This window comes from Vulpes vulpes, chromosome 15 (genome assembly GCF_048418805.1).
Source record: "Vulpes vulpes isolate BD-2025 chromosome 15, VulVul3, whole genome shotgun sequence".
Taxonomy (NCBI): domain Eukaryota; kingdom Metazoa; phylum Chordata; class Mammalia; order Carnivora; family Canidae; genus Vulpes; species Vulpes vulpes.
Window position 1 is genome coordinate 55,689,121 of NC_132794.1, and position 27,742 is coordinate 55,716,862.

The following is a 27,742-nucleotide window of genomic DNA, read 5'->3' on the forward strand; positions in this document are numbered from 1 at the left end:
ATAATTATATGAAGATCAAGTTGTGCTCTGCCAAATCACAAACATCAGCAAGAGCAATAATCACAGTACATCCAACAGTTACATTATTTTAATTAAATAACAGGGAGCTATGACACTCTCCCTTAGAAAGCACTTAAACAATACTACTAATTGGCCTACAGTCATCTAGATGAGATTGATATTCTGTGAACACACTATTTCTTTGGATCCCCCCTTTCGCTGTGGTGATTCAAGTAATAATATATGAAATATATATCAGAAGTTTCCTTTCCCCTTGAAAACAGGAAATCATTGTGTATACCCTGTTTCTAGTAGTGTCATTTATGTGGAAAACACAAAAGGAGATCTCATTACAACAGCACTAAAGAGACAATTATTGGGATAAAGAAAAAGAACAAAAGCCTTAAGCAAACTCACCAAACTGTGGCCATTTATGACTAAGGCATAATCTCCTGTTATGGTTTCTTCTACAACTGAGTCCAGCTCCAGCTGCTGTTTTTCAAAAACTACATGGCCGTTGGAAGAACTTCTGTTTTGTCCAAACAAATTTTCCTTTGCTTTTCTTGAAGGAGAGGGGGGAAACAAATCAGAACAAGTATACAGAGCATACCTATTATGCTAACAGACTGGCTAGAGGTAAATTCATTTCATCACAATTTGGATAGATTATGGCATAAGATTCAGTTACAGTAAAGCAAGACGGATGGTTCTTTGTGATGGGGAGACCATAGCAAATTTGCAAATTCCAGGAAGTATGAAAGTAAACACAATGAACACAGAATCATTTTGAACATTTACAATTGTCTTAAATCTAAATTACCATCCTGAGCTGGGCTTGAACTAGGTGTTCTCACTACATTTGGCATATAAGGTTGTCTGAGCTTCAAGTACTTCAAAACCACTGATCTGGCATGTAACATGTAATATCAAAAAGAGAAGGACTAAAGACAATTGATGACATCCTCTAGGAATTGCAGGACTTTAATATATAAAATAAATTTATTAATTTGCAGAACAGTGTGATATGATCTGGCTTAAAACAGCAGTCCTTTAATAAGCACATTTTCTAAAAGTGTAAAAATAAAACTAAATGATGGCATATACTGAATTGGCATAGTCATTAGGATATAATGGACTGTTTTAAGTGAAAATTGTACTCATCAGCTCAAACAATAGAATAAATCTTCTGGGAAAGAAAATACAGACACTGAATGTAGAGGGTCATTCCATATGGAAACTCCTTCCAATGCCCCAATTAGCAGTAGAAAAAGTTCTGCTCACACTCATCCATGGTCACTTAACATGGTTGAAGAGGCGCTTTACCTCTTCAAATCTTAACCTCTTCAAAATGGAAAGATAATACCTTTAATGGAAGAGAAATTTAGGCTTTGAAGTAAATAGGGCAAGCTGACATGACTCCAGAACTTTCACCACAACCAGGAAGCTACATGGCAGATACTCCCTGAAGATGAGTGCCAAAGCCAGCCACCAATATGGTAGGCTACAACTTGCATGTACAAAATGAGTGCCCAAGAGCAAATGAGGAGCGGGAGACCAGAAAATGGATGTTTTGACTTACAGCAAAATGAAATGGTTCCCCAAAGCCTCATCCTATATAGAAAACATTTATTAAAATAGTTTTATGATATAAAAAGAAGAGAATGTTCACTGTGCAAAAACAACCAGTTTAACCCTTAGCTTTCTAATTATTTGAAAATGTAACACTAATTGTTTATATGTGAAGTCTAAACAAAAACAAAAACAAAACACAACACACACACACACACACATACACATACACACACACATACACACACACACACACACACACACACGCTCCCTTATCTTCTGGCTCAACATCTCCTTCTGCTGTCCAGGACCATAAGCACAGCCTGCATTTAGGAACCCAAGGAGCCCAGAGTTTACATGCCCTGCTCCAAGAGTGATATCAAGCATTTAACAATCAGTCCGCAGAATCAAAGAAAAAGATTTATAAAGTCAGAGTGCTATGTGTGAAATTTAGGGAGTTAAGGTGGGGGGTGGGTGGAGAACAGACAAGAAAAATCATTGCTTAGTGGGAGAATTAGACTTTTATATCAGATAACCATGTCAAGGAGTCCTCCTCACAGTCATGAAAATTTACTGTCCCATATAATGAAGAAAGCTAGAGAAACAAGCTCCTCAGAAGCGAGCATTTCTCTGACAATGTTGCAGAGCTCATAAACTGGGTCTTAAGAAAGCACCAAAGGGCAAACATCTCCCGAGGTTTCCTTTTTAGTAAAGTTCTCACTCGCTGTATAAATGACTCAATCTCTGTTTTCCCCCAGAGCATAAAAACATTCCAATGAAGGGTGAAGTTCATGAAAGTATTGGCTGAAATTCTATTTACTTAGGATTTTTTTCCCCTAAACTGTCTTCCTAACATCTCCAGGCAGAAAAGGGACAGTTTTTCTGGCTTGGCTTAAAATCCCACTGTGTTCCCTCCACATGGGCCACCCCTCCTCACCAGATGGGGCTCACGCATTTTCAGACCTTCACTCATGCTCTATAGCTATCATTTCTTTCTCTCCCTGGAATTTAGCTCTTAAATGCCAGCTGGTACTCAAAAAAACAATTTATTGGGAAAGGGAAAACTATATGACTCCCTCTATTGAACAGAAACTACATTTTTGCAGGCATAACACACAATGCTTAATCGCATAACACAAATAACAAATGCTAAAACAGAAAAGGGCCTGTGTTCTCCCATGCGGTGTAATGAAGGGCAGTCTATTAGAATGCTGGCATGCAGAAATGCCTTAGCGGATGAGGTAACTGTGGCATTTACAGCCCGGTGCCACTGTAAATACAGCAGAGCACAGTTGGGCCCACGGTGGCTTGCATGCACTGTATAAAAAAAGAGATGGCATGCTCATAAGACACTCTGAGTTCAAACATTACATGGACCTGTTAAGAAATGAATTGAAACCATGGCATTATGTTTAAAAGAAGACAATCCTGACTCGGATATAAGAGCATTGAGCTTGGACCCCAGAGAGCTGCGCTCAGGCCCAAGTCTGCCTCTGACGTCTTGTGTGCCCATAGTTGAGTGATTTGACTTCTAGCCACTTGTCAAGTCAGTTACAGACCCAGCATAGAACTCAGGTTTTCAAATTCCTAGTTCTCAGTTACCTGCACTAAGCTGGTTTACATATAGAGTCAGCCACAGGCTCTCTCTAGGACCAGAAAAAGATAGTGCCAGAGGAGCAGTTAAGTATCCAGATAGCACCACACTGGCAACAGAAGAGAAAAGGAGGAAGTCCATGAAATTTTTATTTCAAGCCCTAGTTCCATCCCTTACCATCCATGTAGTTTATAAGATACTCAACCCCTAACGCTGTGTTTTATTAGAAACTAGGTGAATGGGACAGCCAATCAGACTGGTTGAACTAGCTATGAAAACTTGGACAGCTGCACCAGTGTGTACTAGAACATTGCCATGATTTCTTAGTACCCTAAAATGTTATGGTGTATGATAGAAACCTAGCCTACTAAAACATTTTGTCTGAATGACTAGAAGTTGGAAATGAGGAATGAGATGCATTTTCTTTGGCCTGCACAGTGTTTTTAAAAATCTGTATGAGTTTATGGACATCATGTTGTTCACCTTCACCAAAGGCTCCACCACTATCTAATGTCTTATAGCCTAGGACCACAAAACTAATGTTACCTGCCTGGTTCTGGAGCTATTTGCATTTGAGAATGCTGCTCATTTAAACAAGTAACTTTCTACCAAGTAGTGCTCAAAAAAGTGCAACGTGTTTTGCTGATTAAAGAAAAAATATCAATTCCTAGGTATAACGCTGGAATATTTCTCAGAAGCAGTGGAGTAATGTCATGGTTTAGTTATAGGACATGAATTTTTCCAACAAAACATGGGACCAACACAACAAAAATGAAACACAGAATGAGTTCACCTGTCAGCTCAAGCAAAATTATATTCTCATCTGTCTTCCTTTGGGCAGAAGACATATGTATCAGTGAAATGTAATCAATGTAGTAATCTGCAGAGAAATCATAGCTGGGTTTAATTGTAGATTTCTGGGCATGTCTTTAATATTAAAAGAGCTATGGTGGCAAAATTAACCCAGGACTCAAAGTGCCTAAGACAGTTTCATGACATTAAATTTGAAACAATGGGGATCCCTGGGTGGCGCAGTGGTTTAGCGCCTGCCTTTGGCCCAGGGCGCGATCCTGGAGACCCGGGATCGAATCCCACGTTGGGCTCCCGGTGCATGGAGCCTGCTTCTCCCTCTGCCTATGTCTCTGCCTCTCTCTCTCTCTCTGTGTGACTATCATAAATAAATAAAAATTAAAAAAAAAAAATTGAAACAAGCCACACGCATGATATGCATAAAAATTATATATCCATGTTTGTGGAATAATCTAGACACATTTGATGGGTTTAAATATAACCATTTAGGTCCTTTCCTTCTAATAGCTACTGTCACTTAGATCTTGTTTTTTTGATACACTTTTTTGGGGTTGTTTTTGCATGAACTCCTACTAAACTCAAAAGATAACACAAAAAAACCTGAATGGTGCAAATTTATGATTTTAATATTTCATTTCCCAAACTGTGGGTTTAGATATAAATAGCCCAGATTAGGATTAGAGAGAATACCTTTGGCAATAACTTTTCTTGGGTTCTCTATTTCCCCCAATCCTAGTATTAAGAAAATGCATACTACAAATGTATTCATGCCATTCATATAGAATTTTCTACCATGCATTGCCTCCCTGTCTTAAACTCTGAGAATAAGGTTATCTTCAAGTCTGAGTTAAAATAAACATAATTTGCTAGTCAGTTAAGCAAAATGGCCTTAGGGGCCTGAAATAATTAGCCTAGGCAGAAATTCCTTATTTTTCCCCTCTGAATATTTTTTCTTCTCATTAAAATATCTTTGGATTTTTCCCAGTTATGAATTGAACACTATTATAATTTCAAATAATAAGAGAGCCATAAAGAACAAAGGAAACACAATCCATAATTTCAACACTCAGAGATAACCACTGTATATGTCCTCTAGAGCTTGCTGGGTAAGTAAAGGACAGATATGGATATAGATGTATAGTGTTTTATACATATGCATATATAAAAATACATACTTTATTTAAAAAAAAGGGATCATAATCTCATTTTTCACTTAAATATATCATGGGCATCTTTCAATGTCAATAAACACATAATCACTTTTAATATCTGTATAGTATCCCACTGCCAGTATATGTCATAGTAATCAACATCATCCCTTGTGGCTGGGTATTTGAGCATTTTCTGATTTTCAGTTATAATTGATGCAGCAATCAGTATTTCTTTATATGCATATTCAGACATTTATCCACTTGTTCAAGGACAATTCCCAGAAATATAGATCATTGGATCAAAAGTGTACATATATGTAATTTTGAAATATGTTTCAAGTTTGCCCTCGAGAAAGCTTCTATCAACTTACACTCCTAACAACAACTTATAAGAATTCATATTTCTCCAGATTCCTTCCACATAATGGCAGTTATGCCATCTACTTAGTCACCCAAAAGTAGCTGGATAAAATCTTGAGATATTAACTTTGGTTTCATACCCTTCTGCAATCACCACCACAATCACAGATGACCCTCTTTACTCAGAAATAAATACTCCTTGTCTCAGGAGATTTCACAGAGCCAAATACAGAGGGAACAAAAAAGAGTCATGATCTGGCTTTTTAAGTACCGAAATAGACTCTTGAAACTCATATCAGCATTGATCTTGAATTTCATTAATGGGCTTTGTGAGAGGGAAGAAAAAAGGGTTCTCCAGGTTTCATAAAACAATCCTAAAAGAAATCAGGGCATAAATGTTGCCATAAACAGAGTAGAAAGTCCATCCTAGTCTAGAAGAAAGGGACTATGAAGAGAAGCTTAGATTTTGGTGATTTGTTAAAGAAATCTGGGTCCTAACTCATACCCTGGACCAGTAGTGGATGGAGGAGTGTGTGGGTAATCACACACTGAATCCTCAGATGAGTTTTTTGGAATCTGAGTATGGAATGGTTGCCACTGAAATATAGTGACAAAAAAGATACTAGAGTAAAGGGATTTCAGGAACAGAAGTGGCCACATGGGAACACAAGTCTTCTCAGATACACAGAAGAGCAACCACACTTGCCTTATTTCCCCATGAGCATGTGGAAGTAAGCCAAGAGGGAAGCCCAAGACTCAGAGAGACCGGAAACCAGAAAGGGATACAGAAGTGAGAAGTGCTAGATGCCAGTAGGATAGATGTTGAAGATCAGTGACAGGTGGGGCAACTGGGCATCCTAGACTTGAACTAAATTTACCCCAAAGTGCCTAGTTTAATTGTTCTCTCACCAGGCAGAAAAGGGGTTCAAGTTCAGTTTTATAAAATTTAAAGAGTTTTTGTTCTTGCAAGGTTGAGTGTATTCTGAGCTGTGAAAGTCAGACAAGCTAGAAATGACATAGCTTCCTACTTCTCTTCACATCCAATCAAATTCCAAGTTCTATCTGCTCTACCTCCAAAAGGGCTGTCAGTTTCATTCCACTCTTTCAGTGTCACTACTTTAGTTCAGCCTCATCATCTCTAAACTTAGGTATCCCAATAGCTTCCTAATGTATCTCCCCATACCATTCATTTTCCCATCAAACATATTCCATCTATCCTGTCACTGGAGTGTTATTTCATAAATGTAGAATTGAGTTTGTTACTCTCTGCTTAAAAGCCATCCACATCCACCCAATAACTTTAAGGTGGAGTATAACCATTTTCACTTGTCAATCAATCACCAATCTGTTCTGAAAAAAATGGTTCCCACCCTTAGTTCTATCATACACTCTAGCTAAAACATGGACATTGCTCCTAGAAACATGATTTCTTTCATGTTTCTATGCCTTCATGTGTGCTGTTCTATCAACCTGCAATATCCTTATCCAATGTAACAATTGAGGAAGGGACCCATAAAGGTTGTTATAGAGGTTAGTGTATTGGCTTCAATATCTTAAGAAGGTTAATAAAAAATATAGATTGCTCTATGATTAGAATGTATAGACTCAACACATTTTTGTAACGTTTGTGTTATGTTTAGCAACTATTATATCAACTGGATATAGAAAGCTGATGTATCATGCTAGTTAGAAGTTGACTGCCTGTGTCTTTGCACAGTACATATTGAGAAATCTTATTATTACTGATATAATTTTATTATTATTTATATAATTTTCATAGACTCCACAGAGTCTATTGGGGAAATGTTAATAAAAATAGTCTTGGTTGTGGGAACAACAGCTGAAGAAAAGAAAAAAAGGGGAAGGGAATAAGTAGAGAGAGGGAAAGGAAAGAAAGGTACTCACTGAATGGCTACAATTCTTTACATTCTTACCTCTTTTAATCTCCTGAATAAAATAATCTACAGAGTAGGTATTTTCATATTTTCCCATTTACAAATAAGGAAACAAATCAAAGAGAGGTTGAACAGAATATTTAATGTAATTCAGCCTGCCAGTGAATACTAAGCTGAGATTGCAACATGAGTCCAACCAACACGAAGCCCATATCTTTCCTCTTACATCTGCCGTCTCTCCCTGGAATTTATTCTGCTCTCATCATTACTCTGGTGTGTGACCTCAAGGGAAGCAGTAAGATGCCTCAACAACTACATTTTTTATGTCAATCATTTAAAAGGAATAAGAACACATCCAAGATATGTTTAGAGAGACACGTGGCAAGTGATTTGGTGCACAAGCTCTGACGGCACGCTAGATTCAAATACCAGCTGAACCACTGGCCAGTTGTGAAACTTTAGGCATGTTATTCACCCTATCCATGCCTCAACTTCCTGATCTGTAAAATAAGGATAATGATAATGCTTACCACTGGGTTGCTTCGGGAATGAAATGTAATACATATATCCTGCTTATAACAGTGCCTGGGGGCACTGTCTCAAGGCATTTAGCACTAGGCACATTACAGTCTAGATCTGCTCACATCCATCCATCCTTCATAAAGAGTTAAATTCCCAAAAAAAGGTCATTTAAAGGTATTTTCTTAAAATAAAACATTTAATTGTTATTACTTAAAAATTATTATTATTTCCCCCTATTTCTCAATGTATTCGGCAAAGACATGCCATCTCGGTCATAGCTTCTGACCAGCATGTACACCAGCAGTTTTCTACTGGAGGTAAAATAGTGTGGAAGTCAGGACATTTGATCTACAAGTATAAATTGGTAGTGCTGATAGTTAAGACTTCCTTTCTTTTCAAGGCTCAGGAACAAAAGTGCAATGATGGAGGCATATGAAGGAAGCCCATAGTGCTCCATTGTTGTGTTGAGGGGAGGCTAGCCTCATCTAGAATGTTGCAAGATACAACCAGTTTGCCTCTAATGCAATAATCTGCTTGGCTGGACCCAAAATGGATTGAGCTTAGAGATGCTACTAGAAGCATTGATAAGCAAAAATTGTTAAAAGACAGCATTTTTTAAAGTTCTAGGAAAATAACTATGCATACTTAAAATGAAATAGCAAAAAAAAAAAAGCATAAAATGGGCAGATTTTAAGAAATGTTATTTCTCAAAAAAATGTTATTTCTCAAAATTTAATGTTTTTCCACTCTTACCTAATTTCAGCACTTATATATTTTCTGGTATTTGCAGCACTTACACAAATTTCACATTATTCTATGTCTCATAAGAATTATATATCTGGGTTTAATAGTAATACCTACTTTCTTTAATGCTGAAAGACTATTTCAACTTTCTATACCATATCCCACAGCTGTGTTTTTCAAATTTATCTGATCATAATTTCATCTAGGTGCTTATGAAAATACAAGTCCCCATACCCCATCCACTGGAGAGTCTTAATTTAGGGGCCAGAATGAAACTAGGGAATTCCTGTTTTAAACAAATGCCCTAACTGAATCTGATCACTCATCATATAAGAGCTAGGTACTCACCAATGCTTAGTTTTAAAGGATAATTCAATGTAAATAATTTCAAATACTTTTCTAAAAATACTTGGAAAATGTTGGAGGCCTGAAGACAATGCTTCACAACTGATGTCAAAACTATCTTATGAATAGGAATTTAGGAAACATGCAGAAAGAATTCTATACTAAATTAAGGCCACAGAACTATAAAGGGCCTTTCTACCTTGTCAACTCTGACCTTCCTTTTCCCCTCCCTACCTCCCTTCCTTTCTTCCTTCCTTTAGCACTTACCTGAGTTCTTCTCTGACTTCCACTGCTGTGTTCCCTGATATAATGAACACATCTTTCATGTCATCAGTCAGCATGTTGCAGGCATAACCAATGTTGATGGCAGTTTCTGATACAAAATAAAACCCACCTCAGTTAGAACATTACTTAATAACATAAGTACCTTTTTCATAAAAGTTTTGAGGCATTACCCCTTAATGTCAGAGAGAATGTAATAAATGATAAAATCCAAGAAACCCAGAGCTAAATTCAAAGACTCTTTCCATGATCAAATTCACCACTTGCTAAATCCATGGAGAGGTAGCAACATCTATGAATTTTCAGCCTTCTCATATGAGTGTTGAAAAAATTTCTTAATTCCCAAAATTAGTACTTATGGAAAAACCCTAAGGCCCTGTAATATAGTGAAATATGTAAATAAAAAACTTTTTACCTGAAGTCCTAAATATTGCTTTGGGACAACTAAAATACTTAATTTAGCTATTATTCAATCTGTAGACACATTGAAAAAATTCAAACTTTTCAACTGAACAGTAAAAATGTTCTTATAACAGCAAAAATGTTCTTATAATAGCTTTATAGTTCTCTGATGTGCAACACTGGCAATTCACCATTAAGCAAATTAAAATTCAGAATTTGACTGTCACCTCAAAGACCACCCAGGACTGCTGCTACTAGGTAAGTGGAGAACTACATGATGTTGAGCAGTCCTTCTTCCACTTCTATAGAACTGGACACTTGAATAGTTAGGTAACCCTTCCATCCTCAGTAGGGTCATTTGTTTTTCATTCTATTGAGTCTTTAGGCTCTCGCTAAATTCTGTGGGATAATTAGATTTGTCATAAGTCTGAAGGTAATTGATAAAATCCTAGCATATCCTTTGTATAAGCCACAGAAATGAAAGCCAAATAAGAATAAACTTGTGGATATTCATAACTAAGTGAATAGTTAAGAATGTACCCACTGATCAATATCATACTCTAGGAAGTCTCTACTAACACACCACAGAGCTCAACTCTCTACTGTTTATTTTTTGTAATCAGTGATTTGGGTGAACACATGGAGAACTGATGTATCATATCTACAAATCCTCCAATATTCTAAAAAAATATGTAACAATACATAGAATCTTGAAAACATATGTGTGCCAATTAACTAAATATTCTGGTTTACTGCTGGTGAAGCATAAAATAATTTTTTTTTTTTTTTTTTTTTTTTAGCCGTTACTGCTAGCAATAGATCCAAAATCTACTGATCCCTGTTTCTTCTTAGGAAACACAGTAAGCTGAACATAATGACTCTCTCTGCTGACTTGGCATTTTGTCATGTCTGAAAGTGGGTCAGCTCTCATCGTACCACTACATGAGCAGTCTTGAAATTTAGCCTGGTTGCAGTGGTACCCCTGTGGTGATTATTAAAATGTCAGATTATTTCCACACCAATGGATAAATAGCTGCTTCCCTGAATCTCTCCAAAGTCTGCCCACCATCCTGATCTTGTCCCTAATTACCCCCAACTCCCTACCATCAAGAAACTAAAGCAGTAGTACTGAGATCTCTGACATCTTGCTTCAGTGCTATGCCTCTCTCTGTCCTGATTGGGGGCAGTGTTCATGTGAAACAAATATTTTTTAATACCATTGTTGCTTACAGATGAAAGTACTATATTTAAAAAGCAACTGAGCTGAAACCCAACTGACTTTCAGGGTATACTATAAAAGAGAATTCATTTTTAAATAATAAACTTTTGTAATATATTAGATTTCCTTTTCATATTTCAACTCTTTCCTATGTGAAGGGCTGCATAAATGTGTAATTCATTAAGCTTTCTGGTTAATTAAAATTTTACCATAGAAATTACTGCCCTCCCCCTTTCAAGACATCATCAGCATCCATTTTCAATTTACCTTGTTTGTCTCCTGTTAGGACCCAGATCTTAATATCGGCTAGTGATAAATTGGTAATTGTTTCAATAACACCCTCTTGTAATTTGTCTTCTACAGCAGTGGCACCTAGTAGCTTCATTGAAAAATAGAGAATACCTTACGTTAATACAAGCAAACAACATCCACAATATTTATGCCTTTAAATTACAGAGTTTAGAGGTCAAGGAACATGAATTGAAGATGGGAAGTTATGATGCATTGATACAGCAAGCATCTTATTATATGCAGTGATGGTTGGGAAGGTCCTCAAGAGGAGATTCCCAAACCAAGCCAATTGATAGTCACACCAATTAATGGCAGAGATCCTGGAGGCCAGAATTTTTATGAGGAGTCTGATATGCTCAGTAACATATTAGCATAAACATCAGAAGCCATTTGGGCTTCTAAGAACTGAAGAACTCCCCAGCTGCTTCTCCACTTATATCAACATGGGAAGGTCCAAAGGAGAGCCCTAATCTCAAAGTAAGGATCACAAAAAAGTTGAGACATCATCTTAAATTAACAAACAAGCAGATGCCATAAACTAAAAAGTGAAGGGTCTTATATAATATTTCATACAGAGATGAATATAAAACATGCTCCTTAGTACTTCACAGTAGCTAACCATCCTGATCACTGGGGCCTCAGGGAAGAGCAGTTTTTAAAGTAGATCATACTCTGGGCGGCACAGATATCATCAGAACATCATGGCCTAAGATGGTTTAGAGCTACAGCCACTCTTCATGGAAAGCTTCCTTGCTCTAAAAAGGTAGATCATAAAGCAGGGAGAGGAAAAAACAAAAACAAAAACAAAAGCATAACATCAAGGACATACCAGAGGCTAACAATCAATAAAGATACCACTGTCTTCTACTTTGGAGAAACCTCCAATTGTATAAGCCACTGCTAATAGAAATAATCCTCTAGGCTCTGTAGGGCCATACATGGCAAACTTGAAGCCAATGTATAAAGCATTACTCAGTGTTTGAAAGGGTAACATCTACTATGTGCAAGATGATTTAGCAATGGATTATTCCTATACTAGATTTCTAAACACATACTATCCCATCTGTAAATACGAACCATCATGCTTCTAAACTCATACCATTAAATCTCTTTCAATCTCTTCATATAGTCCAGCTATCCGCTCATCCCTCTCATCCATGAGCGCATTTGCATCTTCAAGCATTTTATGCCACTCTTTAAAGTACTTGTCATCCAAATCTCGGTATGCAATGGCCAAGGTTCGAAGGCCTTCCCCTGCAAATTCCTGCCAAAGCAGACATGGATTTAGGAACCATCACAGAACAGTAATCATGGCAATAACAGTAATAACAATGGGTAAGAAGTTTTTCACTTAAATTCATTTTGTCCCAAGAGCATTGCTTAGCCATCCTGACCCCCAGCTTTTTAATTCTCTTGGAAATGGGTTATAATGTTTATATTTTGTATTTTATTTCTTTGGGGTTAAGCCCTCAGGGGAGCTAGCCTTCCCTTAAAGACAACCACAATGCCTGCTGAAGTACCCTAGTTGAGAAGTGATCAACCACACCCATGACTTGAGATATCCATTTGAAGAAACATATATTGGTTCCAACCTATCCCCTGCATGATGGAAGCACTCCGTCAGTAAGAGAGACTCAGCCTGTGGCATGGCACATAGCCCTAAACTTTCAGAAAAGAAGAAAGGATCCTCAGGGGAACCATAGCTCTTAAGTCAAAGGCAGGAGCTCTCTCAAAAGATGACAACATGACATGTCACCAGTCTTGTCGTGTTTCCTCTAATAATATAGCTATGTCTAAAATTAACTGAGTCTTACTTCTATTTATGCTTGAAATCTTCCATAACAAAAATTTAAAGTCAATTACAGATAAATAAACAAACGTTGGTCAGGTAACAGAAGCTGAAGCATATTAAGGTTATAATGATAACCTCTAGGAGCAAAAGGGAAAGTAAGGCAAAAAAGTTATTACAGAAGTTTGCTTCTGGGAAGCAAGAAGTAGAGGATGACTTACTTTTCATTCTAGCTCATCTGTAAATATTCTTTGTTTTTGCTATATGAAAGTTTTATTTCAATAATGAAAGTTCTTAGAAATTTTAAGAACACCACCAAGTCAGGTTATTTCTTAAAATTACTATTTTTGAGAAACTGATTTCTCTGGAGATGGTACTTAACAATTGGTTAAATGAATTGAAGATCATACTTTTCCTTTAGTGTCTCAATAAGCTGACAATCTCAAATGATACCTTTGGTGCTTTCTCCTCCAAATAGGAAAAATAGATAAATAAAAATGGGAGACTGGTAGTTGCTAAGTGTCTCGCATAGTCACAATAGCTAGAAACATAGGTAGATTGCTTTGGGGAAATGCTAAAAACTTCCCACTTCATCTAGGCCTCCAGTGGTCATTTTATGGGCCTTTAGACTGCAAGTGTTTTTTAACATTTCTGCTTCTTTGGGCATTGCCACTGAGCATATCTTCTCTGTGTGTTTTGGTTTATGGAACAGACATAGGTTTGTGACCAAGCACAAGTTAAACCATGACACACCCTAATTCAGTAAATGGAAAGAAAATTCAGTGCATGCTGCAATAATGTGGTTTTGCCCACAGAGACAATGGGAAAAATTATCCAAATTTATCTTGTAGGCAATTGGTAGCACTTTGGACATTGTAATCACATTTTGCAAGACCACCACTAGGTCCCCTACTGATCTGAAAATCTAGTTACTGCCTTGTAATGATCTTTTGTCCTCTTAATTCACAGAAACACTTCTTTGCCTTGCAACAGCACTGGGCATGACCAGTGCTTTCCTCTCTGTTCTGTGCAACAGTGAATCAACTCCAACATGGCATTACAATAGGGGACAGATGATTTAAGTTATTTAATTAGTGAATGAATCACAAGTTTAATCCTTAATGAGCATTTGAGCAAGGTCGTTTCCTACCATTAAACAATTCAAAGTCAATTATTAAATATAAATTGAAAACCTCAGAGTTTAAAACCAAAATGAATAAAGTGAATGAAGCAAAGAGCAAGTCAAATTTTATTACCTGGAAAAATCTCTTTTGCATAGAAATGTAAAACAAACAAACAAAAAAAGCAAATAAGGCTTCCTATACTTTAGCATAAAAGGAAAACGTATGAAAATCCAAGGCCTTTGGTGTTTGAGCAATGGCAAAAATCAGATACTTATGATTCCAGTGTTGTTTTCTTAAAAAAAAAAAAGAAAGAAAGAAAGAAAAAAAATTTAACAAGACCATGCCGGCCTTCTGGAAGAGTTTAAAAGAAAATCAAGAATGCCCTATTGGAAAGACAAAAACAATAGCTACGTTTGTAACCAATATTATTAAATCATCATTCTTTAAAGTTAAAGTCAGGCAGGGTTTTTTTGTTTTGTTTTGTTTTATTTGTTTGTTTGTTTTTTAAAGATCCAGGGAATGTTTTATATTAAATATAGGGCTTGACAAAGGACATGAATCCTCAATAATTTTTTAAAGGAGAGAAACCAATGAGGATATGAGAGTTTTGGCCAATTGCCCTTAAAGTTCATATTCGGTTAAAGGGAACCTCAAATAAATATTAGAGAGACACTTGAATCTTCAGGTTTAAACCAGGTTAATATTCATATTAATTCATAAATTCTTGCTGTTTTACCAAAAGAAATTTTTCAAAAATTACTCCTGCTGGCTTCAGAAAGTTTTTGTAAAGAAATTATGCATAGTCTCAGAATATGTACATTTGGTAGCTTCAACCTAGAGAATATAAGTGACTCATCCTGATTTATGACCTGAACAGAAGGACCCAGAGGGAAAAGTTGGCTATTGTTTTCCCCTCAACATCTAAGCATTACCTCAAGCTATTCCCTGGGAGTAGTCATAAGAAATTCCATTGGTGTCAGACACATTAGAACCCAAGGGGAAGCAACTGTCTTGCTCCTCTTTCCAGAACCCGTCTAGTGTCCCTGGATCTTTAAAGCTTCAAACTTCAGGGAAGTTAGAGCAGGTTTCCCTAGGTGTCCTGAGCCTTTCTCTGGCCATAGTTCAAAAATCTACATTCAGTAGCTACTTCACAGCTGCTGTGTGTTAATCCATCTGTGGTAACACTGAAAAGACTTTCAGCAGGGCAAATACGGTGGTGTCAGTTTCCAGACATTCACTGGCACAGTTTCCTGTGCTTTCTATTTCACAAGTCAGATCATTTAGCAGATATTTTAAAAACAAGACCTAATCACAGGAAGTGGCCAAAGGGCCTCTGTGCTAACCTTCACACAGAGGCACTTACACTGAGATGGTCTGTCGTCAAATTCAGAAGGTCTTCATTGGATGGATGAAGTTTTTCAAACAGAATAGTATCTGCTCCTTTGCAATAAAGCTTTATTTGTCCTTCTGGATTCCGAACTGAAAAGAAAATTTTTTCATAGTAGAGAATCAATGAAATCCATCAAAACTCAACTTTCCTAAAGGGCTCTAGCCAGGAAATCTGGAAATGGGCATATTGTTTTAGCCAGTAGTAAAATATTCAGTGCCTTTAATTAGTAGGTCACTATCTAAGTCACTTGGCCTTATTCTTGTTCTATCAAATTAAAAATATTCCATCTATTGGAATCCTTTATTTCCCAAACTTGGAAACAAGTGTTTTTATTCTGATGTGTATGACCTTACTATTTTCCTTGCCTACTATTTTGAAGGGTTGGTAAATTCAAATTAAGCCTTCTGGATGGATTGAATAAAATTGAGAGCTTTGCCTGCCTGCCTTCTGATGCAAAACTCAAGACCTACTTTAGGAATCAACTATCATTGTTATGCCAAATGATCTCCACATTGAATTTCTAGCCACTCCTAGCCATGGTTTATGTGCTAGTTCTCCATCCTTGCTGATGTTTTCCTTTATCCTCTTTACTCATTGGAAAAGTCCTTTCTTTTTTTCTTGGTGGTTGATTTTTTTTATCGCAATCCTGGCATAAACCATACCTCACAGGGGGCTTTCAAAATTAGTTTCTACCTTCTTTTAACTGGAAGTCTGTATCAATTAGGTAAGTTTTAAATCTGCCTCCCACCTCAGGTTTGGGAATGACAGCCCTGATGAGGATCTCCTTCATTTCTAATCTTTAACCCTTCCCCTGGCTGTCCCACATATTGCTGTGAAATCTTTATTCAAACTACAGAATAGAGACGCATGGGTGACTCAGTGGTTGAGTGTCTGCTTATGACACTCCCAGGGTCCTGGATCAAGTTCCGCATCAGGCTCATTGTGGGGAGTCTGCTTCTCCCTTTATGTCTCTGCCTCTCTCTCTGTATCATGAATAAATAAATAAAATCTTTGTAAAACAAATAAACTATAGAATATTTGGCCTACATCTGTAGGCTTGATTTTAGAGCTGGGCACATTTTAGGCGCTTAATTATTCGTTAAATGAATGAATGAATGAATGAATGAATGAATGAATGAAAACATGACGTGCCATGCCATGACATGGCAATATATTTCTTCCCAGGAACTACCTACAATTTAAGACAACTTTCTAGGTCACACCTTGATGATCTGAACACTGACTCTCACAAGATTCATCATGTCAAAAATTGTTACATTTTTTCTACTCAATTATACCTTTTCTCTAAAAATAGGATGCCTCAAAACAAATGAACATAAATGCTGACTACAACTAATTTAACAGAATATAAAATTTAGAGCTTGACTTAAAGGAATATAAATACCAAAGTATTAATTTCCCTTCTTACCTTTAACTACTCCTACTTAAGACTTCATCTATTCTAATTTCTTCCTGGCTTTGAATGTATTTAATGTACTCTGGAAACTTTTTTCTATTGAGACTTCTCTAGGGCTTGTCTTCTCTCCTAAAACTCTTGGTCAGCTCTCCTAGTTGCCAGAACTCATGCAGTTCTTCTTGTACTCTGGCTCTAATTACCCACATTAGGGAAAAAGATAAAAAACATATATAATCTAATTGTTCAAGCTGGGGAGGGGTGGGGGACAATTAATTCTAGGGAAGGCTTTTCTTTGCTTCTCTTCTACAGCAATCCAAATTAATAGTTTCTCCTGTATTTTCTCTCTTCCATCACCAGAGCTATAGAGGCCAAGTATGTGCATCCTACTTTTACCAGTATGATTTCTCTGTGACTGCTGTTTTGTTTATACTCCAGGCTAGGACATCAGTTCTCAAACTTGGTCCCAGAACCCCTATACACTCTTAAAAATTTACAGAACTCCAGGGCTTTTTTAAAGTGGGTTTTATCTATCAATATTTACCATATTAGAAATTGAAGTTGAGAAATTTTATTATATCAATGGTCTTTTGACACTAATTATTATAATAATTATAACAAACATTACATATTAACATAAATAACATTTCTATGAAAATAATTACAATTTCTACAACAAAAGAATTAGTTTGGAGAGTGGCATTGTTTTACATAATTACAGGTCTCTTTAATGTCTAGCTTAAAAGACAATTGGATTCTCATATCTGTTTCTGCAGGTCAATCTGTTGTGAACAGCTTTTATAAAACTCCACAAAATACTCATGAGAAAAAGAATGAAAAAGACAAATAACATTAGTATTATTATGAAAATATATTTGTTCTTGTGTATCCTCTGAAAAGTCCCAAGTTTTCTAAGGGTTCCCTAGACCATACATGAAGAACTATTGGTCTAGGAAATCACAAACCAGTTATGATTTGTGCAAATCCCTTACAATCTCTTCATCTCAGTTCCTACATATGAAAAGGAGATATTTAAACACTAACTTCTAAGGTCATTTTCAATCTACATTTTTCTCATTCAGTAAAGATTTTCCATTTCTTCCATGTTTTTTTGTAACTCAATATTAGCACTTTTAAATTTGAGTTTGTGTAAACTCAATTTCATGGAATCTTGTTAAATTTTACTCACTAACCCTTTCCTTTAGCAGCTCAGCAAGTTTTATATCTCTTCTTTCAAGGCTTCTAGGTCACTTCTGTTAGGAAATCTCAAGACTAATCAAATCTCACTCATTTCAGAAGTTAGTCTTTTAAAACAAATTAAAAAGAGAGGCACCTGAGTGGCTCAGTTGGTTAAGCACCAGACTCTTGATTTCAGCTCAGGTCATGATCTCAGGGTCTTGAGATCAAGCCCCACATAGGCTCCATGCTTAGTGGACAGTATGTTCCAGATTCTCTCTCTCCCTGACTCTCCCTGACTGTCTTTCTCTTTCTCTCTCTAAAAAAAAAAAAAAAAATTAAATTAAAAAGAACATAACAGTTTTAAATGGTCAAGATAACATGTGGGCAGAGTCTGGACAAAAGTCATAGATTTTTAGTAACAGATTCTTTTGCCATTGCCAGTCCTTTATAAATTGGTGTTCTTCAAAGATTTTCCTAGGATCTAATTCCCCTTCCACTCTCCATGTAGTCACACTCATTTCTATGGCTTCAGATTCCACTGACAGAAAGATTGCTTTTAAATGTATATATCCTGCCCAAATCCATCTCCAGTGCTCCCTTCCAATCTGTACATCCAATCACCAACTATATCTCCTTTTAGATGTGTACAGGCACATCAAACTCAAACTGGACACATTCTCTTCCTCTAATAACTAGATATTTCTCTCATGTCTCCATCTCAATAGCCGGCTTCATCATTTATTCGGTCTCCCAAATCAGATATCCAGCCATCATTCAAAGCTCCTCTTCCACCACCACCCATACATCCAACTGCAGCCATGAATTTCTCTTTATCACCTTATCTCTTGGCTAAATTATCATATTAACCCAAATATGATAATTTTACTCATTTCAATCCTGCTTCTCTCCAAACTCCTGTAATCCAGACAGACATCTTCACATTACTGCCTAGAATCTTGCAATAGTTTCCCTCTGCCTTTAGATCAAGTTTGGACTCTTAACATGACATAAATAGGAATCATCAAGACCTGTCCTTTTCCAGCCTATTTTCTACCCTGCTTCATCATATTTTCCAGATGCAATCAAACAGAACATTTTTCAAGTCCATGTTTCCCTTAGCTTCAAGTCCCTGGGACGTGGTAGGCACTTACTAAATATTTGCTTAATTGGGTTGGATTATAATTATGCAAAATTCATTGAAAGCAGCAGCTATGCGTTGTGACATAAAAATAAAAAAAATCAGAAATGGCTTCCAGGTTTATGCTATAAGAGTATATGCAATAACAACACTGTGAAAGGTGATGAATAATTCTATTTTGCCATATCTCATTGGATGGCTGTTCATATATCTGTACAGAGAAATGTCTGTCATATGGCAGTATAATTTGTATTTTGATACTCTCTAAAAAGTTTAGAGTTGAGCAACTCTTACTTGCAAGGGTTTTGCAAGGAGCTAGCCAAATTCATTCTTCCTTAATGTTTATGTGCCACTTGCCTCTACTAATAAGTGTCATTGAATTTTATCTCTGTATTTTTATTTATATAATGAGAATTGGTCCTTTCAAATTTGTATAATAAGATTTATATGTTTATCAATATAGTAGGTTCTGTACCCTCTGATGAAATTATTTATAGAAATCTATTTTTAGATAACTGAATTAAATCAGGGCTCTTATCCTGGAATGAAAGTAGTACTAATATCAAAACTATACACTCATGATTCAACAAATAGATCCTCCCTCAAAAAAAAGGAAGGAGAAGAAAGGAAACAGAGGTAGAGAAGAAAGAAGAAGAGGAAGAAGAAAAGAAGAAGAGGAGGAAATAGAGAGAGAGGAGAAGGAAGAGGAGGAGGAGCAAGAGAAGGAGGAGGAAGAGGAGGGGAAGCAGAAGCAGCAGTAAATATCTGAGTCCTCACATCAGGGTGTTGTCCCCACAGACCAAGCCATGTGACAATCATGAGACTAGTATTGTTTTTTGTGCCTCATTATCAAACAGAGACTTTTCTTCCCTAGTGAATCCCCTCTTTCGAATTCCTCCTGATTAAAAACCAAACAGAGCCAAAATAAAGCCCACAAGCTTCCATGCATTCTGTGGTGGAACATTACCTTTCTTCATATGGGATCCATTAAGTCAGACATCTGAAGTTTGTGGTTAAGCTGTGATTTCTCCACAGCCTGTAGTGGTGACTGATGCTGGGGAAAAGCCAAAAGTTTCCCTGTGTAGCAATTTTAGGTTTTTGTCAACACCCTCATAGCAAAGAGAAGCTAGTTCTAGGCCAACCCAACATTAGTAACACCTCTCCTGAAGCTGTAAATAGAAGATTACTCTTGCTGATACATCATTAGACCAACGCCTAGAGCAGCATATGTGCTCTTCAGCAGCACCACTGAGGACTGCCTACAGCACATTGTCAAAAAAATAAATATAAACATACTCAGATGATGTTTGCTTTTTACCTGCTAAGAACAATATCCCATGGCTAGTTTCCCATAGTTACAAATCAAAACCCAACCATATATACACATGTTTTCCATAGTAGAAACCCATTTAATATGATGATCAGGATATTCATAAGTTACAAAGTATTGAATTAAATCTTATTTAACAAACATTTAAAGAAAAGCTACTATATGTCAAGCTCTGTGCTGGGCCTTGGGGATTTTTAAATAACTAAAACACAGTACTGCCCTCAGAGAGCATATACTCTAACAACTGGGAAGGTCAGGAGTATCATGGGGCTGGTATCACACTGGTGTTATGAACAAGGTGCCCTGAGGAACAAAGGAGAATGTGGTTATTTAGAGAGTAGGATAAGAATTGACAGAACAGGTGACATTTAAATTGGACATTTCCAGCTTAGTAGAAGCTTTCCAAGAAGAGAAGAAGAGAGTCCTAATTAGGGGAAATAGCACACACAAAGGGTAAAAGTGCACAATGCATGCTGGTAGGGCAAGATGTAGTGAAGTTTGGGAAGTTTGGGAAGTAGAAGAAGAGTAAATTGAGGTTAGATTGTAAATAATCTTGAAGGCTCTGGTAAGAATGTTACCCTCTAAGTTCTAGGGAGCCACCAAAGATTTTATGTAGGTGATGGCAAAATCAGGCCAATGTTTTAGAAAGAATACCCTGGTATCAGCACAGAGCATTATTTTAAGGGGAAATGGTTTTGAAGATACTGCAATAATACAGACAAGTAGTCAAACACTGGGAAACACCCCTAGGAAACACAGTGAGTAGTTTTTGTGGATCTATTAATTCTCTGTGTCTCAGTTTTGTTATCTTTAAAATGGGCCTAACAATAATAGTACCTACCTTATAGAATTGCTGTGACAAATCAATTAATTCATGAGGAGCATCTACAATAGTGCTGGACTCAATAAGCACCTGTTATACATTACTTATACTTATTACTGCAATATTGAAGCTAAGTTGAATATGAAAGAAGTTCATAAAGCCACAAAAATAATCACAACTCTTAGTACATAAACCAATAGTGAAATCATTCTTGAGAAGCAGCAATACAACAAGTACTATCAAATGATCAGGGACACCTGGGTGGCTCAGTTGGTTAAGCATCTGCCTTGGGCTCAGGTCATGATTTCCGGGTCCTGGAATCAAGCTCCGTGTTGGGCTCCCTGCTCAGCAGAGAATCTGCTTCTCCCTCTCTCCCTCTGCCTGCCACTCGCCCTGCTTGTTTTCACTCTCTCTCTCTAATAAATAAAGATCTTTACCAAAAAAATCAAACATAATCTCAGCTACCAGCCATACCTATGACAGACATCCTTTTTCTGATATTGTTGAAGTCCAAGAAGGCAAGCAGTTGGTAAGTCATCAGTGTTCCCAATTCTTCTACTGTTATTGTCTCTGGGGTGCGAGACTTAAAAATGAACCCAAAATTTCTTGCAGCAGTCACTAAAGCCCCTTCATCAGGCGACTGAACTTGGTAAATCAGCTGTCCTAAAAGAAAAAGAAACCACTGTATTAAACAGTAACAAAAAAATTCTATTAAACATAAAAGGAAAAGAAATAGATGCATTAATACTGAGAATAATTGGGATGCCTGGGTGGCTTAGTGATTAAGCATCTGTCTCCGGCTTAGGGCATGATCCTGGAGTCCCAGAATCGGGTCCCACATCAGGCCCCCTGCATGGAGCCTTCTTCTTCTACCTGTGTCTTTGCCTCTCTCTTGCTGTGTCTCTCATAAATAAATAAATAAATAAATAAATAAATAAATAAATAAATAAAATCTTTAAAAAAAATACTGAGACTAATCGCTAACATTCACAGAATGCCAATACTAATGCCAACTCATTCTATAATACCCACCCAAGTGTTAGATCCATAAATCAGAAATTTTCTACTTGCCAACAAGCTGGACCAAATGTCTATTCTGTGGGCTACCACAGGATATCACACATACCACCATCACAGCCTTTGTCATCTTACACAAAAATATCCATTTCTGCATCTGCCTCTCCACAATGCTGAAAGTTTCTCAGGTCAGAAGTTATATCTTTGTATTTTCAGTGATGAGATATGCAATGGGAGTTTCACAAACTAAAACACTCAATATATATTAACCCACATAATCGTCATGGAAAGCCTTGAGGTAGGGATTATTAAAATTATGATTACCATTTTATACCATTGACCTATGACTATAGAGAGTATGTGGTTTTTGCAAGATCACACAGCCAAAGAGTGATGGAGCAGATATTCCAGATTCCACTTTAGTCGGCTACTAATGATCATTTTATGAGAATGCATACAAGCAACCCCTTGAAATGTAAGAAATCAAACTGGTGTGTTCATTCTTGGTGCTTGATATTGTGAATGTATCAGACTAGGAATTAGAGGGGAGAAGAGAAAAAAGGATTTGATAAGCCAAAAAATAATTAAAAACCATAAAAATACAGCATGTATAAGCTAAAGCCTTCTATATAAAATTATCTTTCTAAAAATACATTAGAAAAAGTAGACAGAATTATATCCATACTTACTGACTTAGAGTAATGCCCAAGATATGTTCTTTTAAAAATGTTGCATATTAATGTACACACTATGATTCCTTTTCATTAAAAACAAATAAACCACCCACCTACCTATTACATGTATTCCTATGAATTCATATTCATTCACATTCACCTATTACATGGTGAAATAATGCACACCAAATGTTATCATTGGTTACTAACACTGTAGGGGTGAGATTGAAGGATTTAATGGTAGAAATTATTAGCTTTGGCTTTATAAACTTTGTACCGTGTGGTTTCCCTTTATATAGTAGGCATAAATTAATTTTAAAATTCAAAAAGGGAAAAGAATTAAAGCAATTATTTGATTTACTTATGAAACAATATAACTGCCACTTCCGGCAACACAGTAAACTAGGTGCCAGGACCAACTTCCCTGCTACAAACAACTACAGATTCTATATAAAACATTAAAATACTTTTAAATACATCCATGAAAGATGTACTGGCAAGAAAACAAGAATTGTTCAGGTCAAAGACAGGAAAAAAATACAAAGAATAAAAGAAGACTTAGCCAGCTTTTGCCTTGAGGGCCCTTTCTGAACCAGAACTTGATCATTGGTTTCCAGCCTCTAAGGGTTCATATATATTTGTACATTATCTAAGTGGCTTGAAAAAAAAATCAAACTGAAAATTTAGTTTAATGTGTTTCTGTGTTAGAACACTGACTAAATCAAAGCAAGTCCTCTCTGGAGGAACCAGCCTTCACCTGAGGACCCAAAGAATTTCTAAAAACAAACTTCCAAGTAAAATGGTTATCCCACAGTAAAAAAATCATTAAAATCTCAATAAATAGGACACAGTGAGAATCAACAGAACAGAAAGAATATTACTGCAAAAACTTCAGATATTGGAATTATTAGAAATAGCACACCCAAAGGTGCCTGGGTGGCTCAGCTGGCTAAGCATCTGCCTTCAGCTCAGGCCATGATCCTAGGACCCTGGGATGATCCCTGCATTGGGTTCCCTGCTCAGTGAAAAGCCGGCTTCCCACTCTCCCTTTGCCTCTTCCCTTACTTGTGTTTGCTCTCTCCCTCTCTATCAAATTAATAAATAAAGCCTATTTTAAAAAAGCAGAAATAGCACACATAAATACTTAATAAAATAAAGGAGAGGCATAAAATTAAGCAGACTTGATAAAGAAACAACTAAAAATTAAAAGCTGCAAATTAGATATTACTAGAGAAAGAAGTCATGTACTAGGGGGAAAATGGAGAAAATTCCAGAATATATCCCAGAAAGACAGAGGAAGGGAAAAATGAGAGACTTGTTTAAAAACACACACACACACACACACACACACACAGAATGGAGTGAAAATATCTGACACTGAACATCTAATATGAAAATAGAAAATGAGTCAGAGGCAATGCTTGAAGAAATACATGGCCAAGGAAACTCTAGAAATGATGAATGCCATCTTTCAAATCAGATTCAAGAATCTCAATGAATTCCAAGCAATATATTTAAAAAAAACCAACAAAACGCATTCCTATAGTGAGAACACAGAAGAAGAAATCTTAAAAGTAGCCAGGGAGATAAGATTGATGACTTCCAAGCCACAATTGGATTGACAGCTGACTATATAGTAACAGAAATAGTAGTAGGATATAGTGGAGTACCTTCAATGTGTTGAGAGAAAATTACACCTTAAATTTCTGCACACAGCAAAATCTTCAATAATAAGAATATAATATTGCTGTTTTTCAAAGTTTTTGAAAGCTTACTATAAGGAAGTTATAAGAAATTCTAAAGAATAATACAGTTTCTGTCAACAGAAGAACAGAGATGGGACAAGCATTGAAAAGCATAAAAATTAGTAAGTATAGAGGATAAATCTAAAAAACACTCACCATAAAAACAAGAAAAACATCTTGTGGCATTAAAAAAAGAAAATTAAATTAAAGAAGAAAATATATGATGAGAGAACTACATAAGCCCTCTTATAGGGTTGACTAATGTTGAAGAGTTCTAAAGTCTTTGTTTTGGTTGAAAGAAGACTTAGGCTTGATAAGTTCATTATGCTAAAATTCGAGGCTAGCAACTAAAATACAAATAAGGATTCCAAAGGAGAAGTAAAAATGGACTAAATCCATGAAAAAAAAAAAAAAAGAGGAGACTAAGACAAAAAATGGGGCAAATATAAAATACAAAATAAGATGGTAGAAATAAACTAAATGTATCAATAATTATATATTAAATACTTAAAATCTATATATCTCAATGATCAATAAAGGTAATGGACTGTATTTGCTGCTTAATTTTTAATTCTATCAAACTATTCTTTTTTAAATGTCAAAAATTATTCCATTCACAAAAAAAATGTATCTAAAACACAAAAAGTAGATTAGCAGGACGAAATAGAGGGAAAATATAAACAATGTTAATACTAATAAAAGCAAAACATCTATAACTATATTCGTATCAGTCAAGATAAACTTTAAGGCAAAAATATTACTAGATTTACTAGCGATAAAGAGGATCAATGTATACTGATACAAGTTTTAATTTAAAGAGACATAAATGTAAATAAGTATCGAACTAATAACATGACCTTAAAACATAAAAAGCAAACATAGACACAGCTACAAATAGAAATAGACAAAGGTACTGTTATAGTTGATGATTTTAATCTACTCATTAATTGTGAAATCAAGTACTCAAAATAATCCACAGAGGGGTAAAAGATTGAAGAATTCAATCAATAAACATTACCTAATGGATATATTTAGAACCCAGGACCTAATAACTGTAGAATGTACATTCATTTCAAGCATACATGAAACTTTTATGGAAACTGACTACATACCAGGCCGTAAGGCAAGCCTCAAAAAATTTTAAAGGATTTATATAATGAGGCAATAAGAAAAAGAATTCTAAATTTTTTATCTCTTTAATTGCAATACACAAAAATAGAAAAAATCCTATTAAAAACTTTTGTACTTTCTTTCCACTTTCCTGCTTATGAGATTTCATCCTGGAGAAGGAAATGAAAATGTCAACTTCTCCAAATGACTTATTTATGAAGCAGCATATATTTAAAACAAAAGTGAAAAAAAAAAACAAAAAAAAAAATAAAACAAAAGTGATAGCTTCAATTATAAATTATACAATCATAAATTTTAAGTTTGTTAGATTTGGATTCTATTATTTTCCATAATTAACACTTATATAAGAAAACTTTTTTTTCAAGGTAATTTAACAGGATTTAAACTATCTCTCTGTAATTAAAGCTTTAAAAGGAGAGCAAAATAATTCCCCCCAACTCAGTGATGTAATCCTTCACTTAGAATTTTATGTCTTAAAGGGAGAGATAGAAATAGTTTAAAGGATATATACACCCACCTCTCTTCACTTCAAAATGCCTTTATATGGCAGGATATTAACCAATACCCACTAAAATGGGAAAAATTTAAGAATGATAATACCAATGTTGGCAAGGATGTCAAGGTACTAGAACTCTCATACACTGATGGTGGGATTTATAAAATGATACAACCATGTGTATCATGGTGGGCAGTTTCTTATAAAGTTAAACATATACTATGATCTGGCAATTTCTATTCCTAGGTGTTTACTAAAACAAATTTGTTAAATATTTTTTTAAAGACATAAAAATGATTATGACAGCTTTACTCATAATAGCCCAAAGCTGGAAACAACCCAAATATGCATAAACAGAGGACTAGAAAAGAAAATTATGGTACACTCGCATAATGTAATATTACATAGCAATAAAAAAGAATGAACTATTGATTGACACAACAAAATGGATGAATGACAAAAACACATGTGTGAGGAACACCTGGGTGGCTCAGTCCATCAAGCATCCAACTCGTGGTTTCAGCTCATGTCATGATCTCAGGGTCATGAGATTAACCCCCGCTTCAGGCTCTGTGCTCATATTGGAGTCTGCCTGAGATTCTCTCTCTCTCTCTCCGCCCCTCCTCCTGCTCACCCCCTCTAAAAAAAAATGAATAAATCAATCTTTTTAAAAAAATTACATTGTGTGAAAGAAGTCAGACACAAAAGAATATATATTATACGATTCCATTTATATGAAGTACAAAATAGTCAAAATTCATCTCTGATGATAGAAATCATAGCAGTGGCTGGCTGGGCAGGGGTTGGGATTGTGGACTGAAAAGGGACAAGAGTAATCTCTCTGAAGTGATAGAAAAGATTTAAACCCTGTTGGGGGTGAGGGTTACATGGATGTATATAATTGTCGAAACTCATCAAGCAACACACATAAGATCTGGGTGTTTTATTGCATTTAATTATATCACATCATGAAAACATTTTAAATGATACTAGAAAAGAAGAATGAATGCTATCAGCAAACTAGATAAAAACTAGATTCGACCAATGAAGAGAAAAACTTCAGAGCATTTGCAAAAGGAAATGAATACAGAAGTAAGAGAAATCACAAGAAGATTCTCGAGACTCAGAATCAGAGGAGAGAAGTGCTCTCGGGAACGTCATTAGTAAAATTAGTTGAAGAATTCTGCTCAGCACTCCAGGCCATTTGAGCTCCTCCTTCTGCCAGCTTACTCTGAACAGGTTTCAGTGACAGTTGCCTCCAGAACAAAACCTTGAAAATGTTCTTCTACACAAAGTGTATAGTCCACT

The 27,742-nt window shown here is 36.0% G+C and overlaps 1 protein-coding gene across 5 annotated transcripts in view; it reads right to left on the reverse strand.

Annotated features, from left to right (window-relative positions):
- The window catches only part of ATP8B4 (ATPase phospholipid transporting 8B4 (putative)), a 232,952-nt gene that overhangs the window by 39,133 nt on the left and 166,077 nt on the right, over positions 1–27,742 (reverse strand). For all 5 annotated transcript variants that reach the window (XM_072738501.1, XM_072738502.1, XM_025998689.2 and 2 more), the window contains 6 exons: positions 21,846–22,034; positions 15,461–15,576; positions 12,284–12,448; positions 11,161–11,272; positions 9,258–9,363; positions 418–562 (listed from right to left, as the gene is read on the reverse strand). In XM_072738501.1, the coding sequence (XP_072594602.1) occupies positions 418–562; positions 9,258–9,363; positions 11,161–11,272; positions 12,284–12,448; positions 15,461–15,576; positions 21,846–22,034 (833 nt within the window). The remainder of the gene's footprint in view (positions 1–417; positions 563–9,257; positions 9,364–11,160; positions 11,273–12,283; positions 12,449–15,460; positions 15,577–21,845; positions 22,035–27,742) is intronic.